Source organism: Trachurus trachurus, assembly GCF_905171665.1.
Source record: "Trachurus trachurus genome assembly, chromosome: 19".
Lineage (NCBI taxonomy): Eukaryota > Metazoa > Chordata > Actinopteri > Carangiformes > Carangidae > Trachurus > Trachurus trachurus.
In genome coordinates this window covers 5,664,230-5,685,159 of record NC_139913.1, presented here as the reverse complement: position 1 = coordinate 5,685,159, position 20,930 = coordinate 5,664,230, and the positions used below count along the sequence as shown (strand labels likewise).

Sequence of the window (20,930 nt, the reverse complement as noted above, 5' to 3'; positions counted from 1 at the left end):
TTTGGGGGGGGTCGGGGTGAGGGCAGCACTTGTAGTCCAGCAGTCAGTTTGTCTGAAAGCTACAGGCTCTTTCTCTCTCTCTCTTCTTTTTTTTTTTCTTTCACTTGCACGTGTGCACGTCGTACACGCGCACGCACTCCTGACAGCTGACGTAGCAGCACCAGTGGAAGATGCAGTGACACTTCTCCTTGCGCTTCTCAGTCCGGGTGTTGTGGCCGCGGCCGCAGCACAGCAGGTCGCAGCCCTCGATGCCGTGCGACGACACGTTGCAGACCCGGTCCCGCGTGCCGAACGAGCCCGTCTCCGGGTTGGGCTCGCAGAAGTTGGGCGAGCCCTCGTAGTAGACCAGGTCGCGCTCGGTGGGGTGCTTGAAGAAGGCGTACTTGACCCGCAGCGTCTCCACCCAGCCCCGAGACTCCCGGTGCTTCTCCACCACCATCTCCGAGGCGCTGTCGTACTTGTCCTTCAGGTAGTCGCCCAGGATGCGGAAGTCCGGCTGCGCCCACCAGCAGGTCTTCACCTCGCAGCTCCCGGACAGGCCGTGGCATTTACAGCGCAGGTGCATGTGGTCCAGGATGGTCTGAGACACACAGGGGACACACACACACACATGTTCATAGGTTCAATAAGAAAATCTGAGACAACATGGTCTAATACAGTGACGGACTGGCACCAAAAACAGGCCCTATATAGATATATGCCGCTAAATGTATTTATTTAGGCCTATTTGATTAGGACATTGCATATTAATCAACATGTCAGCCAGAGCATCAATGTAAATATGCCGGAGTTATCATAGTTGCTAATTCACATCCTAAGGCAAGTCATAACATACAAAACATATACCAGTATACAAATAGACACAAAAAATAGGAAAAGAGCAGGTCTGGCTTGCTTCTAACCACTGTTTGAGGGTCTTTTTGAAGGTGGTGTACTAAGTGACACAGTCTCTAACATAAGCTGGTAATATATTCCAGGACCTCTGATGGACACCACCATTTGGCTAAATTTGGTCTTAGAAAATGTGCAAGTCAAATTTTCATCTAATTGCACTTGTGCAACCAGTAGCCTAAATTTGGCAAGACTCAAATAATCAGGTGTCAGGCCAGTGTGTGTGTGGACCATGAATGAAAAGGAAATGTAAATATTTGCTTTGCAAGTTGATTTATGGTTTGCGTCCCTAAATTTTCTGCTTGTGCTCCTAAAATTTTTAAGTTAGTGGGCTACTGTAGGCTACTCCTAGTAAAAAAAAAAAAAAAGTAGTCTGGAGCCCTGATGTATAGCCATGTATATATTTAGCATTGATCATTCAATGATGGTGAGAAAAGAAAATGCATTGACCACCAAAATCATTTTCTACTGGGTGGAATCGAACCCACAGTGCACCAGCACTTCTAAATGCTGTTCTGTCAGATGAGTTATTCGTTGCTCTTGCATGGTTATATTACTGTATTGTGTCTTCAGTTTTTTCCTTGTAAACCATAAATTAGCCAGCCCTGGCCCACGTTTTATTTTAATTTATTCTTTGTGGCCACATCGACGCCTCAGTCGCAGCAAGATGCAGCCGTTGTGGCAATGCCCTTATTGCCCTATGGCCTGTCCGTCACTGGTCTAATGGAGGAGTTCATATAAAACTTTAAAAAAAGACTCAGCTGTGGATCCAAATGTTCAATATGTTCCACATCATTTATCTTTATTAGTCAATAATACGGTGGCCCTGGAGGCTCAATGCACTGCAGCTCAAGAACACACATGCAAAGTCATGAATGAATGCTAACATGCACCTGCAATTACATGCACATGTTGCTAAATCAGGAAATGACTCGCAACACCTGCAGATAAAACAACTCCTGCAAATTCAGGTGTCGGTTTCCAGGGACACAAAAAAGTGACGGACCTGGCTGGTGTGCATTTTGTTCCATGTTCCTTGAGGTCAGAAGTTGTGAAGTTTGGACATGAGGTGAGTTTGTTTGGTTCAATATCACACAATTCATGATGCTTATTGTATACTGTTTTGTTAGCCGGGTCTGTCGCTATTTTATGTCCCTTGGGAACACCGTTTGTTGTCAAATTGAAGCTGCTTTCTGAATTTACAGCACATTTGAGTATTTGCAGGTGTTTTCAGTGAATTTATCCTTCAGGGCCACCGTACTACTAACATCCCTAAAAACACTTCCTCGTGTTGGAGCCTTGGATCTGATACACTTTTTTTCACCTTTCAACTCTGACTGACACTGTAAAGGTGCATATTTTTGGGGTGGAGTCGTCCTTTAAAGTCTTAATTGACTAAAAAAATGCGCTGGTGAACTTTGATTTAATAAAGTGACTCAGCCGGTGTGTGGGGGCGGTCGGGCGGTCACCACCAGGCAGGATCTGATGGAGTTTTATGGTTAGACATTTTACAGGATCCTCAGTAACGCAGACGAAACGAAACCACTAAAGACTCACGGAGCAGGCCAAGAAAAACAATACGCCACTAGCTGCAATTTATTGAAGTGTCATGCAGCTGTGAAGTAAAGAGGGTCTGTGCTTCTGCTGCTGCTGCTAATTCCCTCTGAAGTCACTGGCTCACACCGTGAGTGTGCCGCCGCCGGGCATATTTTACCTTTTGTGTTTTCGATTTTGTTGTGCTTTAATTCGGCGGCTATATTTAGCTGCAGAATTCCCCCAGCTGGGGCGAAAGGCAGGTGGCTGTGGCACCTCTGGGTGAGTAAAGGGGGGGGGAGTAAACGTGTGTAGAGAGGGGTGGATGGACCGGTGACATCACACTGTGAGCTTGTCATGCCAACATCAAGTCCCAGAGGCCCTCGGGGCTAAATAATGGAGCGTGAGAGGGCCAGGTGGAGAGGGGAGCAGCAGACTCCTGACAGTGCTGCTGTTCAGCGAGCTCCTGTGGTCTCTGACTGCTCCTGTGTGCTCAGATCAAAGGGCTGTCTTGTTGCCGTGTGGTCCCTCCATTTGCCCCTCAGCGAGCAGCCGGGGAGCCTATTTTCTCCCAGTGGTGACAGCAGCCAGTGATGTTTTAAGTCTGAGCTGATTTCCTTCTTTTCCCCCTCGACTCACTCGGGTTATTTGACTGTCAGGGAATTTTTTTCATTGGGATGCAAGGCATGAAAGGCGAGGTGTGTGTAAGTGTGTGTGTGTGAGGGTGTTGCCGAGATGAGTAATTAACCAGTCATTCAAAGTCAAGTGCTCATTTTTAGGTGGAAGCTCAGAAATGTGCGGACAAGTCAAATCCCAAATCCCTGCCCGTCATCTGAACAATTAGTGATCCCCAACAATATAACTCCAACGCTGCGCTGAGACAGTCGGGCCTTTGTCCATTGTTTACCGTGTCTCGGTTTCAGCTTTCACCTCCTGCACTTATTTTTAACGCAGGTTGTTCTGAGGTTGTCTAATTATTGTGATGAATTATGGCGCAGACTGTACCTCAGGACTCCACAATGGTACCTGAGGTTATCTCACAGAGTCTATCAGATCACTTTATTCCCATGGTGTGAACTCAGGGCTCCCGATTGCCCCTAAATTTTCAGACAGTGCAAGTCAATTTTTCATCTACCTGCACATGTACAACCAGTAATTTTAGTGAAACGTGGAAGGAGCAACTCAAAGAATCTGGAAGCTGCCATTACAGGTGGCCGGCCGATGTGTGTGAGGATCATGAATGAAAAGGAAATATGAGTTTTTGCTTTGCAAGTCGATTTACGCCCCTATCTTTTCTACTTGCGCTCCTAAACTTCCTAACTTTGTGAAACCGTTTGTTGGTGACGACTTCCTGCCTCAATATAAAAACATTCCTGTGCACAAATCCTGGACCCGAAAGAAATGGTTTTCCCAGTTTGGTGTGGAGGAAGTTCACAGGCAGGTCTACAGCCCCGACCTCATCTATCAGCTTTGGGATGAACCAGAACACCGACTGAGAACCGGATCTTATCGACAGTCAAATTCTCCAATCCTCTTGTGGCCTTTTTCAAGATTTCGTCAGGTCTTCCCCGACATACAGATACATACTATTGGCTATGGCGAGTATATTAATACAGAATACAGACACCATCCTTGCACCAACTCTTCAGATAATTTTAAACGTGTTTACCGTGCGTCCCGCCTCGTTGTTGTGCCGGTTCATCGCCGAGCGAGCGTCGGGACGGTTCTCCCTGGCGTCGGCAAACTCTCTGGACACCAGCACCCCAAACTCTGCATCCTCGCTGCAGCCGCCCCACTTCCAGCCTTCCCCCGGAGGTCCCTTGTGGTGGGAGTCGCAGCCGCACATGGTGGACGTGCCCTCGGCGCAGGAGCGAGTCACCGCGAATGCGACACCCGCTGAGGCTATGGCGTGGACAAACGCCGACTCTCTGGTTGCTGAGAGAGAGACACATGAAGGACAGACATGAAGACAGAGAGACAGACGGGGAGCGTGTCAGTCATGTGCTGAGCATGGACAAGGCAATCTGTAACTGCTGCCAACTTCCAGACAGAGGTACTGAAAGGGATTCCTCCAGGCAAAGGCCTTTTAACACAACTTTTCATCTTTCAGACGGCACATATACAGTACAGGCCAAAAGTTTGGACACACCTTCTCATTCAATGTGTTTCCTTTATTCTCACTGAAGGCACCAAAACTATGAATGAACACATGTGGAATTAACAAAAAAGTGTGAAATAACTGAAAACATGTATTTTCTTCTTTGTCTTCTCTTTCTTCTTTTCTTCTTCCTCTCCTTCTTCCTCCTCCTCCTCTATCTCTGCCCCCACCAATTCTAGTTTCTTCAAAGTAGCCACCCTTTGCTCTGATTACTGCTTTGCACACTCTTGGCATTCTCTTGATGAGCTTCAAGAGGTGAACCTGACCTGGAAATGGTTTTCACTTCACACCTGTGTGCCTTGTCAGGGTTCATTAGTGGAATTTCAGTGAGAATCTACAATGTAAATAGTCATGAAAATAAAGGAAATGCATTGAGTGTGTCCAAACTTTTGGCCTGTACTGTATGTAGCTGGGAAAACACACAGACAAAGCCTGAAGAAAAACACTGACGTACACAGGTCACAGTCTTAACGTCATCATCATCATCATCATCATCATCACAGACGAGGAAGCTCATTGAGGACACATGAAGCAGCCAGAGCAGAGTCCCTGCAGTGACATCAGCCCATTGTGGTTGTGTCAGGAGGGCCTAACGCTCAGTGGGATCTCAGTGACCTCCTGTCATCCCTGAGGTGTGCTGCTTTGCATCTGGATAGTGTTTCAGGAATGTTGTCACCCCCCCACCACCCAACCCCACCTCCTCCTCCACCACCCTCCCACCCTCCTACCTTTTCCCAGCTCTGAGCCCTTAAGGCCCTCTGGTGAAACCTAGCAGTGTGTCGGCCTGTTTCTTTTCTACACTGAGGGATGGAGTTACACCTCCTTTGAAGGCAACAGCTTATTATGTAACCAGACACCATTGTTTCACAATCACAGCACACTTACCGTGGCTCAGCCATTACCCTCTACCAGCTCGGTTACAGACACACACAGGTATGCGGAGGCGTTCGTGAGCAGCAGCAGCGGTGGCGGTGGCGGCGGCGGTGGCCTGACTTCTCAAGAGCATCAAGTGACCTCGATTTGGGATGACGACGAGGTTTAAAATTTGTACGAACACAACCAGAGAATTAACATCGTATTTTACAGACCGCAAAAGCAGCTGAGGTCAGAAACTCTCTCAGTGTGTCCACTGCCAAAGAAGCTTTCAAGACCCAATCTGACAAGCCACACACAAATTTTTACTAATGTCTGACTGGAGACGAGTCATATTCTCCCATCCTCAAGCAAAGTGAAATAAAACCTGCGCGTGGAGCTAAAATCATCAGGAGGATCAGTCTTTATCATCCAGTATTTCTCCCATACGGTGTATCTTATTAAATGGCTCGTAAAAGATACCGTATTTATCTAAATCTCCAGAGAACCCTCGCATGATTGGATGACACGCAGTCCTCAGGTTGGGCATCCCTGCTCACCCTGGCAAGCCTGACTGGGCCCTCCACAACATGGGCCTGTGAGCCCTGGGCCCCTGGAGCTCTGGCTGTTAGCCAAGGCTAGCGCTGCTCCTGCTACCTGCTGGGCCCATCAATCCGCCTTTGTTTCCCTTGTGTCACACTGTATTATCCACACAAAGGGCCCAGCGACTCGCGCCCCCACAGCCCCGCTCTGCCCGGAGCTGGCATTCCCCAAAACTCCCCTCTAACTCCCTCCCCGCTCTCCCTCCAGCCACCCCTCCGCCAACACCCTGAGCTGAAATCCCATACACCACCACCACCACACCACCACCCACCACAGGACCTGCACCCCCCACTTCCTCCAGGCATCCACCAACAGCACCACCGTGGGCCAACGTGCTGCGTACAGTGGCTACTGCTGCTGGTGCTGGAGGTGATGGTGGTCGGTAGCTCTCCCCTTCTCTAACTCCAACACTTCCATTCATCATTCCCAAAGTGACACACTCTTCCTTCCTTCCTTCCTTCCCTCCTTCAGTCCTTCCTTCCTTCCTTTACTTCCCCGTCCCAGAGTGCACAGCCGGACTAGGTTGGGAGAGATCCCCTTTCAGCCTGTTTTCATGACAGAGTCAAAAGGGCGTGTGAATGGGGCGTCCGTGGGAGCTGGACTGTGTGAGGCGCGCACTGGTCTTCATGCACAGTAGGGGTTGAGCGGAGCCCCCCGGCCCTTTTCTATTGCCTGTAATCTCATTTGGCCTCCCCTCTCCCTTTTATTTGACTGAGGAGCTTGGACTGCTCACACTGCCCATTTCTGCCCAGATTCCTTCCCCTCTGACACACAGGGTAATTCATTTCCAATCAGCAGCCTCACTCACAACACACAAACTTCTACCTTTATAATTAGGCACTGCGAGGCCTAAAGCGGGACACCTGCGCCTATTGTTTCCCCCCCCACTGTCAAGGTTTAGCGGGGATGTTTAAGAGACAATTAGTATTCTGCGTGTGAAGCGGCTGATGGATGTCTCCAGTATATCAGCTGTACTTGTCAGGCACTGTTGATAGATTCACCACGCTGACCCTCTTTCATGTACGAGAGTGTAAACACGGTTGGGAAAGCCGAACAGAAGCCCGACTTGACTCGACTCCGAAGACAAATGCGGTATTGAAGGTAAAGATGGATGGCGGCTGAATAATGTGTCAGTGCTTGTACCTGCGCTCATTTCTCACTGCAGCCAGGAAAGGTGTATATTATTGTAATTGCCCTAGTTAGTCAACAAAGGCCAAGAGAACAGGCAGGGTTGAGCCTCAGGGTGCAAAACTGGTGAATGCTACGTTTTGTAACAGCTTGCAGTAGCCAACTTTTTATAGTTGGGTGTTGTTTGGCACGGATCATTCAGATTACACTTTAATCCTTAGATATGTACATTACATCATTACAAACACAACCGTCAGATTAATGGGACCTTTCCTTTCTGTTCTTGTGCTTTAAAAAAAAAGAAAAAGACAGTGCCTACCTTTATCTAACACGGGGCCAAAGATGGCGAGGTTGTCCTTGATGGTGGTGCAGTTCCACCGGCGGCCCCTGAACTGGTGCTGGCATTCCTGGATCCCCAGCTTCACACCTTCGGCGACGCTGGGCATGATCTCGATGTAGTTGCGACAGAATCGCAGCTGCTTGGGCACCAGGCCGGGGATGGAGCCGCACAGGATGGGTTGGGAGCCCAGGGACGAGTACTGCTGCCCGAGGGCCAGGGACCTGAGACACACAGACGGAGAGGGAGGGCGTTACGTTACTGAATGAGGTCTGACAATTAAAACATAGTTCTGCTGTTCTAACTAAATCCTTGTAAGGATTGGAAGTAGAAAAACCTACATGTTCCTGAAAGTACGGTCTCAGAAACGTATCCCACACAAGCTCAGTTTAGTATCTTTTGTATCGGCCCTGGTGCTTTTACAAGTGTAAAGAATGTGGGAATTAAAACTGCTTGTCTCACAGTACAAGTCTGTGCCCTCCATGAACTCAAGCCCCACAATAGCAGTGATGGTGACCTGCCAGGGAGGCCTCCGTGAAAGGCAACCTGCTCTACAAGAGGGACCTCCTCTTCTTCTGTGTTCATTAATCTCAGGTTTAACTGTAAGCAGAGCTCTGTAACAATACGCCGATTCATACTCGAGTGTTTTATTGACTTATCTGCTTAATGTAGTTTATACTAAGGGCTTCTGTTTATTTTGTCTCCTTTTTTTTCCAGCAGAGGTGAGAAAAGGGAGGGGGGGAGGCAGGCTAATAGGCCCACTTCAGGGCAGGGATACAAGCTATTAGTACTGACTTTTCAAAGTGTTCCCACTTGTTAGCATACACAGATCTGCTGATCTAACAGATAACACACCAGAACCTGTCTGCTTAGTTTAGGAAAAGCCCCCTCATGCAATTTCAAAATAGATGGGAACACCTGCCTTTGCAGTTTCATCATTAATTTGTGGTTTCCTCTGGAGTTTGATGTTTTTTAAAGAGTGACAGCGTGTGCAGTTGAACTTGTTAGTGATGGACATAAAAAATCTGACATATCTGAAGCTGCGCTCCTCACCAGAAGGCCCGTGCAGATGTGCCTAAGCAGGGATTAATCACCACAACGAGACAGCCAAGACCAGCCTGTGATGCCAGAAACCATTATAGTTTCATTCAGGTAATTAATTTTAATTGCTTTCTTTTTGATTTTTTTTTCTTGAAATAAAAGAGAGAGAGCGAGAAAACATGTTTGCCGCACCCGTGTTTTAACATGTTTTTTGTGATGACAAGCTTAAACAAAACTGCACGGTTTTCTTCCAGCAGCTCGTGCTCGGTGCGTTTTCAGAGAGACACAGAGACGTACATGTTTTAATGCAGCTCTGCATTCTTCAGAGGTGAGGATGACAACGATGACGAATGCAGCAGAAGCGCTGAGTGTGTTTACAAGGTTACGGAGGTGAGGAGGAGAAGCTGTGGACTCCTCCAGCACCTGGCCGAGTCTGGGCCGACATCGTGGCGCTGGAGGCCATGAGAGGATCACGGGACGGGGTTGGAGAGTGGTGGGGCGGGTGGGGGGGGCAATTGACACTGATCAGATCAGAGCGCCACTCAGGATGACCTCAGGACCCCCGCAGGGCGCAACCCAATCACAGCAGCCAACTGACTCTGACGGATGAGTGCGGCGCTGTGCCCCACCCCGACACAAAAGTCAAGCCATTGAAGTCACAGGGGAAAGAAGAGAAAAAAAATCCCCCCTCAGAAAAGTTCACAGCTCTTTTGCGCTTTTGCTTTCTGCTTATGGACACCACCAAAAAACCTTGCCCCCTCCCCCCCCATATCCAAACACACACCCCTCCCCCCACCCATACATGCTCTGTTTTTGATCTCAGGTGAGCGTTGTTACAGCAGGTAGTGGAGCGTATACGCACCGAGACTCGACTCTGAGCTGTTTTGCCTTTTTTTTTCTCTTTTTTTTCCAGCTGCTCTTATGGAAACATCTGATGATCACATAATCAGCTGTGATCCACCGATACACAACAAACAGCTCATATGTTTCAATTAGACACTGATCACCGCTCCTCAAACACAGGGTCCCGTTCCACGAAACTATCAAACGCTACTATGCGCTGGGGAAGAGAAAAAAAACAAGTCTCTCATAGTTTGTCATATCCAACATAATAACTCAAACTTAAAATGCTGTTTTTCCCCAAATTTGATGTTCACATGCAAACTTAGTAATTTGATAGAGCTCATCAATCTCCATTTATGTTCTTGTCCTGCGTTTACCCAAGCGAAAGCAGCCACATTAGCTCATCTGCCAGTCCCAACCCCACCGACATCACTGAGTTCAAGCGTTGCTGACTTCACTCTGTCTGGTGACTGAGTGACTAAGGACCTTAATTACACTGTCTGCTAGTTTGGTTACTGCCCATTAATCTCTCAGTCACGGGATGGACCTCAGCGATTGATGCCCCCACTTCCCTCCCTCCCTCCGTCCCTCCCTCACTACTCCTGCACACAGCTTGGATTTGAACACAAGTGTCACATGCTGCACGATAACATCAGTAAAGTATCTCCTGCTCAAGTGAGATATCTTTGCAGTCAGGCGGCTGTGCCAACATTTCAGGTTCCACTCAGGACAGCTCCACTACTCGTCCGCAAGCCTGAAATACTGGCTCGGGCGGTGAATTTTAGGATTTCTGATGGAATCAATTAGCTAACCGCATGGGACTTTGTGGTGGCCATAGCATGTTTAGACCACAGGCTATGGATCTGCCAGCCTATTTGTCTTTGTTTGCGGAGGATGTGCATCATTTGATCCGTATGGACAGATGAGATGAAAGGGATATCTTTTTTGGCGAGGTGCTAATGAGAGTCTTAACCCTGAGGGGTTACGAGGCATATCGTGCAAACACACTCACACGCAGACGCATGCATGTCGACCACATGTGTGCCATGCTGATCCTGCCTGCTTTGCCTCACTTCTCGGAAGCCACAAGCAACGTGTCTCAACCGAGTGAGGGAGGCAGCAGACGCAGGAAAAACCTCCACAGAGGCAGAATGCCGGGGGAATCTGCTGCAGGGGACGAGACGAGCAGCAGAGCAGCAGCGAACTGCAGGGCTTGGCAGGTGCATGCTCAGGCAGGTCCGTATGGGGCCTCTGCTTGGCCTGAGGGGGTTTACGGCATGGTTGGGGGTTTTCTCAGTATCTAAACTGGGCTGATGTGAAAGTATGATGGGCTGCTGAAAACCACAGAAATGAAGCAGAGGAAACAAAGGGATTCCACCACACACCTCGCTAAAGAGTGGAAATTCACGCAATCAAAACGATGACACTGTAAACAAAAACTTTTGACTCAGCCACTCCCAGCGCAATAAAAATCACTGCTGCTGTTTCTGCTGCTGCTGCTGCTGCTGCTTGGGAGAAAAAGTGAAACTGTCTCCGAGTTAAATCTTGTAGCTACTGTGAGAAATATGTTGCAGCTGCTTTGGTGGGAGGTCTGCATCACAGGGGTCAGTGTGTAGCACATGTCTGTGCACAGATGAGCTCTCTTTGTGTGACAGCCTCGTATGTCCAGAGGCACAAAAACTACCAGGTGACCCTCTGAACCTGTTGAGCAGAACATGACACCTGACCTCTTCTGCCTTCAGCCCCCACGGCCTGCAGGAACGGTTTGAAGTTCACGACCAGGGTTTTTACATCGAGTATCAAAGAGCAGCGGCATTGATCTCTCCCGCCTGTTTCCGACATTAATCACACATGAGGTCAGTACATGATCAGGTGCTCACACTCGTTGATGCTGCTGCAAAAGACTGTTGTTGGAGGCAAATGCTGGCTCCTCACTCTCAAGCCCAGTCTAATACATGATAATGTTAATGTATAACACATTAAGGCTGGAGATCTCCTCACTATAGTATATTCTACACACCTGGTTCAGAGCACTTGAAGTTATTGTAGGCCTACCTGTCTAAACTTGGGGAATAATTTCATGCATTTTCTTTTCCTCACTGTGAAAGTAGTAAGTAAGGCTACCATATTGAATAAGTTAGCGTTTTTATCATCTTTCATCATGCAAACTATTTGTTCTGATGTGATAAAACTTCAAAACTTTAAAGAAAGTTTTCTCATATGACCTCTTAGCTTTGTCTTAGCTCTCTGTTTATTCTGTCATTTCCCTCCAAACAGGTCACAAGCAAAGTAGCCATCGACTGCTCTGTGCTCCCATCATCGCTAGCTTCACCGCGAGCTACTGAAATTGGCACAAGAAGCAGCTTCCTAAGGTAAGTCATCACAAATCAATCAAAGATAATGTTGATTTTTTTTTCAGTTTCAACTTGCAGATGCAGCATCTCTGCAGCAGAATCAGTGTATAACGGCACATTGTAGCTAAGGCATCAAAAGCTAAAATTATCGGTATCTAGATAAAGCGGCTCCTGTTTGGATTGGGTTATTATTGATTTAATATTAGCATGCATGCATTGAAAAATTTTAACTTTGAAGCAGGTAGAGGAGGAGCAAGTTGCATGTGTTTATAAGCTCACTATATATTTTCCATATAAGACTGCAAAATGCAAAGTGTAAACGGTGCAGACAAATACAACAGCGCTGCATCATGAAGGTTTGTTGAGTGTTTGAAGCTGAGGTGTTGATTCAACGTCTTAATGATTCAGTTTGCTGCAGACATTTTGGGGTTCTGTCAGTTTACAGTTCATTATAATGTTCCTGAGTTGTGGTTCTGTCCATTTGATTCTCATCTCATCACTGTGATGGAGACTAAACATCAGAACCAGCCCCTAGTTCCTGCAGAAGTTCTCGTCCTTTGAACGCAGGTCGTAAAATACTCATTCAGTTCACGTTGGCTGGAGTGAATCTAAAAGTTTTCAGTCTTTGATAGTTCACTACAAAGAAAAGTCTGTCACAATCCATCCCTCCATCATTCCTCCTGAGGCGCTACGTTCTTCACAGACTTCATGGAAACCTGTGTTGAAGCCAGAGAAAGAGCGAACGACACGGCTCTGTTGCTACTTGTAGTTTCCCACTTCCAGTGAGGTTATCGCATAAGGTGGACGACGCCTCGTGCGTAATGCCCACAGCGGCAGCGGGAGCCTTTGTTCTGAGCCGGGGCTGCTGCTGCTGCTGCTGCTGCTGAACATGCTGAAAACTGTTACACACTCAACGATGATATAATTTTCCATTTGGTTTAATCACAAGCCGGGACACTCTCCAGGCTGCTGACAGGTCAGGTGGAGAGGCACGGCTGATGATGTAGTCAACAACGTGGAGGAGGTGGAGGCTGCAGGTGGAGTTAATGGTTTCATTTTGGATCTGTTTGGTCAAATTAAAGGATTTTAATTGCCGTCAGATCTTTTTTTATTCCCTGTCCCAGCAAAGAGCAATGAGGTTAGCTCTTAAATATGAACTCAAAGCTACAGATAAATATAATCAATGAGGGATTTGAGAGGATTTGGCCCCGGAGCCTCTTTCTCATTAAAGACAAGCGAACACTGTTAGTTCAGGCTGAGTTTGTACCAAGTGTGTTCTGCACCTTCAGGCTGCACAGGAGAAAAAAAAAAAGGCCGTAGCCTGAGAACATTGTTTGCATTAAACTCCAGTCTACCTCTAATTTACCTCTATATGTCGACGACGCAGACTCAAACTTGTCAGATTCGCCTGGGGGGGCGTCGCGCTGCTAAACGAGGAAGGAGTCGAGAAGACGTGCAACTGAAAACACCGCCACCAGAATCTCATTTGTAAATCCCACAACAGAGTCCGCAGAGAGAGATGAGAGAGAGAGAAAGAGATAAAGACGCTCGGAAGAGAGTAAGTGGGCCAAGGAAAGTTGCCGGCTTTGCCCGAGGATGGGACTTTTCCTGGTGGAGGCTGGAATGCAAAGCTTCCCCGTCTGTGTTTTGTTGTCTCCTCTTTTACTTTGGCACACTTTTGATTTGTAGTCCAACAGCTCCTGGCTGATCAGATAAAAAATGACAAGACCCCTGAAAAATGTTCCAACCTGTTCTTTCTTTCTTTCTACCTCCCCTCCGCTCCTCCTCTCCTCCTCCTCTCTCTCTGCAGACTGATGTGGAGAGAGTGTGGAGTTGGGACAGGGAGCCCCTGCAGTCACAAATATGGAGACGTGATGAGGGAAACTGAACAGGGTATAAACTTGTAAACCTGCCTGTCAGGGAGTGAATGAGAGCACAGGAGTGTGTGTGTATGTGTGTGTGTGTGTACGAGGCTCTTGACAAACGCACGTCTGCACGACTGGGAGCCTGGTGCGTTGGTCTGCCTGCTGCCTGGAGGTGGACACGGCACGACACAACAGAGTCTGAGCTGTTGTCTCGATAGAAGAGAAAAAAAAAGGACGGAGCTCGTCTGAATGAGTCTTGAGGGACTGTGAATAAACCACAAGCTCAAACAGAGCATTGTTCCCTGACACTCGCTCATTAGCGGCTGCTTGTTGGCACTGCTGCTTGAATTCTCTGCAGCAATGCATCCTATGCAAATCATAACTCGTAATAGATTCTCTGGAATCTGCCGTTTGTATGTCAGGAATTTTCTCTCTGTGGAGATTTCAAACAAAACCTCAGAGGTAATTAAACATCCCCACTTTTTAAAAAAGAGAAAACAAATTAAACAACCCTGACCCCAGATCTGCTGCAGGCTCCCACCTCTGTGAATCCAGTGGCTGTAATGCAGATTCATGCAAACACATGTCTCTTTTTTGATCTGACACTACCTTTTTTTTTATATTAATGCATTTCTAAAAAGAGAATACTTATATTTTATGCAGAAACATGCATTAGAGATGAACTGAAACTCAAGAACTCAACTTCATCCAGTTGTTTCACCATATTGCTGCTGTTTATGTTTGGATGAAGAGCTATATACTGAGTGATCGCCCTCTCTTCTTCTCGTGTTTGCTTTGACCTGGTCAGCGGCCTGAGGGCTTCACCTGTGCAGGTGTGATCTGTACATCTCTGTCACTCACTGACCCCGTGTGCTGGAGAAACTGCTCCCTTCTCATAATTAACCTCTGTAACAAGCCATACAGGTGAGATCAGCCAGGTAATGAAGACTTTAAATATCTATGTGTGTGTGTGTGTGTCTGTGTGTATCTCCACACGTGTCCCCTAATGATCTCCTTGCCTCTGGCCATTGCTGTTTTCCCTTTGAGGAACTGTCCTGGCCTGTGTTTTAGTGCACCTAATAGCTGTGCACAGGGGGACTTTGTCATTTCCTACAAGAGCACTTTGCATGTCCTTTGATGGTGGCTGAAGATTAGGACTCGCCCTCGCTGCTTTGAAATACCACTCTCCTTTGAACCTCTCACCTAGCCTGCATGGGTCTGGCTGCATAACGTCGTGCAGAGGACGCTCTCGTAACAGATTTGTTTGGAGCGGAGATATATTTATCTATCGTGATTTGATTATCTTTTTTTTTTTAATCTTTTTTTTAATTAGAATATGGAAATTTATTAAAATGCACCAGTCAAATTAAAGAAAGTGTGATCTTGAGGCCTCTGCAGAGTGATGCACCTGCTTTAGCGGGAAGCTCTTCATCACACCTTTCATGTTTATGAGGAACACTCTCCTCAGATTTCCCTGGATGCCTGCGGACGTCTTGGGATTTTTGGCCCAAAATTGCCTTTGACCCCCGGCTCCGTGTCCATTCATATAAAGGGGGAACCCTAAAGTTTCGTATGAATGACATTCTTCGTCTTCTGGACTTTTTTTTTTCCCTCCACCTTCCTCCTCCGCCCTCGGTCCAGGAATAATGCCCCGAACATCCTTGATCTTTTCACACGGGGACGACAGACGGAGGATTTTCTCGCAGTAACAATCATTTAAGTGATCCCTTCGCCAACGGTAGGGGCCGAAGATTGGATTGGGGGGGGGGGCTGGAGGTTCAGAGGAGGGGGGGGGGTGTCGCAGTCAGATAATGACATTCCTGAGACCCAGAGATGGACTCTAGAGCCCCCTCTCTTAAGCCGCTCAGGTTGAACTGGAAAGGTCTGTGTATAGACCGGGCAGTTTGGTTAAACCTAGACAGCTTTGCTTGAGACCTCTCGAGAGGTGCGGCGCTCATATTGTTGAGGCCCCCGCCGGTCCCGGAGCTTCCACAAGTACAAGCAAACACAATGTTGGTCAGGAAGCTGCATTTAGGCTCAAACGTGCTTCAATATTTAATTAAAGGACGGCGTAATTAAATCGCTGAGGCTTTAGTGTTGCAGTAGGAGTGAATTAAAAAGCAACATGTTTTATTCCTAGCAGTGCCAGACTGAAGCTGATGGTGGAAGTCCTGTCTAGGTGTGTTAATGCACATAAATATTGAAGTTTTCATCAACTAAATGTGCGTCTGTCAATCTTCTGCAGCTGAGGGTTTGTGGGGAGCTGAGCTGAAATTACACTGAGCTCCAGACAAAACGAACATCAAGTGCGGAGCGTCGTTCCTCGCTGCAGATTGAACAGCGGTGATGAAAACACAGGATTAGGAGAATCAGAGTTCAAACATCTCGTGGCCGTGCAGGCGTGACACGACAGAGTTAAAGCTGTTTTAATCACCGCCGAAGCTCGTTGGACCGAATTCAGCCGAGGTGGTGATTCCTCCGCGCTGAAAGTCACTGTCATCATTCACTTACACCCGCGGCTGCTGTTTATGCAAGAGCACAAACACACTGCAGCAGCAGCAGCAGCAGCAGGCCGACCGACCGACCGACCGGCAGGCTGGCTGGCTGACAGAGCTGCTGCTTCTGGAAGCCTGCTCCGACTTCACACAGTGACTCTTATGAACAGCGTTATTATGTCACAGTCCTCGGCCTCAAGTTTGATACGGGTCAGAAGGTGAAACCAGAACACGGCACTAAATCCCAACAACACATGCTTTTTCATCCTGGAACCGCGCACGGCAAAAACACTGGTGTTGTCAGATAATTGGACGGAGACGCCGCGAGACCTGTGGATTAACACGGGGGTCAGAGCCGAAGCTTCGAGATGTCACGAATTCAAACCCAAACCCACGTATTCTTGCCCCGTCCCACTACTGTTTTCCCAGCATCCTCGACATTCTTGCATTTCAAGAGAGCGATTTACTGCTCGGCCTCACCTCTCCAAACCCACCTCATTAGTTTGCTATGCCTCTTTCTGTCGACTACACCTCATCTTCATCTCCTTCGCATATGTGCATATCACTGAGAGTTATTTATGCTCTGTTTTGTTTTCAACACCCCATCTTGTAAAAGCAAAGGGCTGCCAGGCATGGAGCAGTCAAAAAGCTCCTCTCCCCTCCAACCCGTCCCACCGTGGCTTGAGAATTTATGGCCGAGTCATCGCCCCTGAGACAGAAGCCGAGAGGAGCCTCCTCCGCCTGGTGGGCCCTCTCTCTCTCTCTCTCTCTCTCCCGTCTCTCTGGCTGAAACTCGGCACCTTCTCTCTCTTCTCCCTCTCGGCTGACGCACCACCTCATTTTGTCACCTTTTGGACGTGTCCAACACCGCGGGGCGATGCCACTGACAGCGCCGTTTGACACCCATTCCTCAGCACCTGCCCAATCACCTGGAGCTACGGCGAACGGCTTCTCATCTCTCTCAGCTTCTCAGTTAGCCGCCACCCTCCTCCTTCCTCCTCCTCCTCCTTCTTCTCCTACACCTTCTATCAACCCCACTTCAAAATTTGTTACCCAAATCAAAGGTGGCGCTCATTGTTAAGGTTCGAACATTATACCAGTGTCATGTAAGCTCCTTAAAACAGGACAGCTGCAGGTAATTCACATGGAGAGAGAGAATCCAAGCTCTTTGTCACCGGTGTCTGATGGTTCCTACTGAAGCCAGGAGTGGGTGTAAAGTCCTCTTTGCCATTAACACTTCAGCCCTGTGGCCTGTGTATGTGTGTGTGTGAGTGTGTATGTGTGTATGCGTGTGTGTGTGTGTGTGTGTGTGTGTGTGCTTGGCAGCTGCCTGCTCTGTAAATGAAACCAGAAGATGCTCGCGGTTTGGACAGCAGTGTGTGTGCTGGGACCATATGCTAGTTGGGGCTACTAAAAAAAGTGCAGTAGCTCTGACAAGTATTGTGTCGTGAGCCAAAAGAGCTTTGTCATACGCCCACGCAAATATCACCAAAATAGAAGCTTTATGTTACAAAAGGAGACCAGGAGCTATGAGGTCAGCTGCATGTAGCTGCATTTGTAATGAGATAAACCTCTAAATTTCAGTTGCTGGTGCCAAAAGCGATCTGGGATAATTTAACAAAGAATAAAACCCTGCGGCACCAAAACATATTGTCTCCTGACAAATCCGTAGTGGAGGGGGTGAATTGTGGTACAATTGAAAAGCAAAATGATATGCTTAACTGTGTGAGTGTGTGTGTGTGTGTGTGTTTTTTTAAAATAATAATGGATTGATTTAATTTCAGCTGATGATGCCACTGCAACATTTTTAATATTTTTTAAATCAATGCATGTCATAGATAAAAAAAAAAAAAAAAAAAAAAAAATCTAATCATCTAAAGATTAATTTCTCGGTTTTGGAGGCCGGCGGCCTGAATGACGCACAATAGCCAACAAAACAAAACAAACTGACGCTGGTTGTTGCACTTCCTAAAGCAACAATTAACAGAAATTGAATTTTTTCTTCAATTTTTTAAATATATTTTTGCTTTTTTTTAAGGCTTTGTTGAGTTTCTCTGAGCAGCAGCATCACCGCTGTCATTGTCACTCTGCCACTGCCACAATTTATACATAATGATGATAATAATAATAATGAATGATCCTGTTGACCTGTTGTTTGGTTGTTTTGTGTAGAAATGCCTCATCACGCTGCTGTGTGCGGACATTTCACATCCACATGCACATCCTTTTTTTCTTCTTTTTTTTTTAAAGCAGAATTCTACACATTATAATAATAATTTACTGTTTCCCACACACCCCAAAACTACAAATACATGCTCCAATATGATAAATTGACATGAGTGTGGAGGGGAAAAAAGAACGGCGAGCCTTTTCCGTTACACTAGTATTTGAGGTTAAGATTCTTTGGACTGGGCCGGAGAACATTTTTCCACGCAGTCAACTGAAAGTGCACATTCTGCCCTCTCAGAAATGATCATTTGACCAAAAAACACACACATGCACACACACACTCACACACTCTCTCTCACTCACTCTCTCTCTATAGGGTCTTGATGCTGAAACTGTGGGTTTGTACTCACCACCAGATGGGATAGCCTCCAAGCACCCGTGAGCTGGACAACCACACACACATCCAATATCCAATCAGATACAAATCCATGAGGTAAGCCTTGTTGGAAGTGTGTGAAGTGTGTGTGTGTGAGAGAGAGAGTGGGCAAATGGATCAATACATAGAACTTCCAGTAGGCAATGGAGAAGTAGAAGTTGTAGAAGAAGAAGAGTTTCCAGGAAGAGGAAAAAATTACAAAAAAAAAAAAAAAAAAAAAAAAAAAAAGAAGCTTTAGGGCAGCTTGATTGTTGAATGAGGGGAAAATTAAAATGATATTGCAAAAAAAAAAAAATCTTCCTCCTGTTTTCCCCCCTTTCTTTGAGTCGGGCCAGGAAAGTGTGTCTGTCTCCTAGTAGTTAAGAGAATAAGTGTCTCTTACACACATGCACACACGCTCCTACCCGTCCTCTCCTTCCCTCCCTCTCTCTGAGGTTCTTCCCTAAGGTAGATATCTTTTTCTCTCTCTCTCTACTTTTTTCTCCCTCAGGATGCCTCATCCACAGGCCCAATATTAAAGGGGGGGTGGTGGTGGTGGAGGAGGAGGAGGAGAAGGAGAAGGAGGAGGGAGAGAGAGAGGGAGGGAGGGGAGGAGGAGGAGGAGAGGGAGAGGGGGGGATGAGGTTTTTGGAGATGTCAGCTGGCAAGCCAATCACAGAAGATGGCCTTAGGTTACGAAAAAAAAATTATTATTCGTTCCCATCTGTCAATCACACGCCACCCCCTGGTAATGTGGAAAAGAAAGGAAAGAGTGAAAAGAGGGAGGGAGGGAGGGAGGGAGGGAGGGAAATGGGAGAGGGAGGTATAGGGAGGGACACGAGAAAAAAGGTAGAGCAGACTTGTTACTCAACTTGTTTCATACGTGATCACTGGAGGAGAGAAAAAAAGATAATAACAACAACAGTAATAATAATAATTCATAATAATTCAAAGTGTCTGAGAGGAAGGTGAAGCTGACGGAGGACAGTCAGTCAATCGCCTCCCACCTGCCCCCTCCCCACCCCAAAACCCCCCACCTCCGCTGACGTACATGTTGACATATTGATTTTTAGGGGTTGTGCCCTGACTAATTGATCCGGATATACTACTACGTCTATACAGTTGCAACTGCTGCTGCTGCTGCTGCGTCCCACTCACGGGGACGTATACAGTGAATTTTCTAAATTGTTGTCCACCCACCCCAACAGGAGGGGAGAGACATAAAAGGGAGGAGGATCGGGGTTGGGGGAGTGGAGGGGGGGGGGGGGCACAATAAAGCCATAAACTGTGGTGGTGGCTGGGCCAGGCATGCAAGGGGTTATATGCTTCAGCGGCCCAAAGGCAACACATTTTACATCAATACTATTGTCATTCTGATGGGCTGTGGGGCGAGCAGCCGTGGGACAAGGAGTGGGGAGTGGAGGGAGTGGGGTGGGGGGGGGCAAGGAGGGAGGAGGAGGAGGAGGAGGGAGATAGAGAGTGAAGGAGGAGGGTGGGGACACTTGTGATGGACTTAGCCTGAAGAAGTAACCATGCATTTGATTCACATACAAGGAAACTGATGGGGGGCGAATACAAACAAGAAGACGCCGGCCGGGGCTGAGATCAAACAGAGCCGGTTGTAGAGATAAGAATCTAAGAGTTAAGAGTGTGTGTTGTGTTGTGTGTGTGTGTGTGTGTGTGTGTGTGTGTGTGTGTGTGTGTGTTTTTTGTCTCAGAGGATTATCAGTGTGTTGAGTCGTCACGGAAAGACTGACCACCAATGACGAAACCGCTGTGAAAATCAGTAATGAAGGGGTTCATCAGGGCAAATTTCAAACTGGACTTCACTTTTTCTGACAGTGAAGTGAAGTGAAGTGAAGTTATGAAGTGTCTTTAACTTTTTTTTTTTCTTTTTTTTTCACCTTCGCACCAGACTTCAGCTCCATGCCCTCTCAAAAGCCCCAAGATGTTATTGAACAAGTGTGTGGTTCAATTCTGACTCATAATCCTCAAAATCAAGTGTAAATCAGAACATATGTTAAGATGTAAATCACCCCCCTCCCTCTTTTTTTTTTCTTTCTTTTTTTTTTTTTTTTGCACATGTACAGTAGTTTTTGATGTGCAGATTGAACACTTTAACACTGCGTCCTCGTCCTCGGGCCAGATGGATTACCTGGTGGTAGATTTCACAACAGAGTGAGCGTGTGCAGCCATATGGAGAGCAGCCTTTGGGAGGTCTGGTTCCAAGTAAGAGAAGAGAGGTC

The 20,930-nt window shown here is 47.2% G+C and overlaps 1 protein-coding gene across 1 annotated transcript; it reads right to left on the bottom strand.

Moving 5' to 3' along the window:
- Positions 1-100: 100 nt before the first annotated feature.
- Positions 101-18,759, bottom strand: wnt3 (wingless-type MMTV integration site family, member 3; the record flags this gene model as incomplete). The annotated part of the gene is made up of 4 exons (XM_083993739.1): positions 101-580; positions 4,094-4,359; positions 7,485-7,726; positions 18,680-18,759. 4 exons carry the CDS (start codon positions 18,757-18,759, stop codon positions 101-103), a joined length of 1,068 nt encoding a protein of 355 aa, XP_083849865.1.
- Between the last annotated feature and the right edge of the window lie 2,171 nt (positions 18,760-20,930).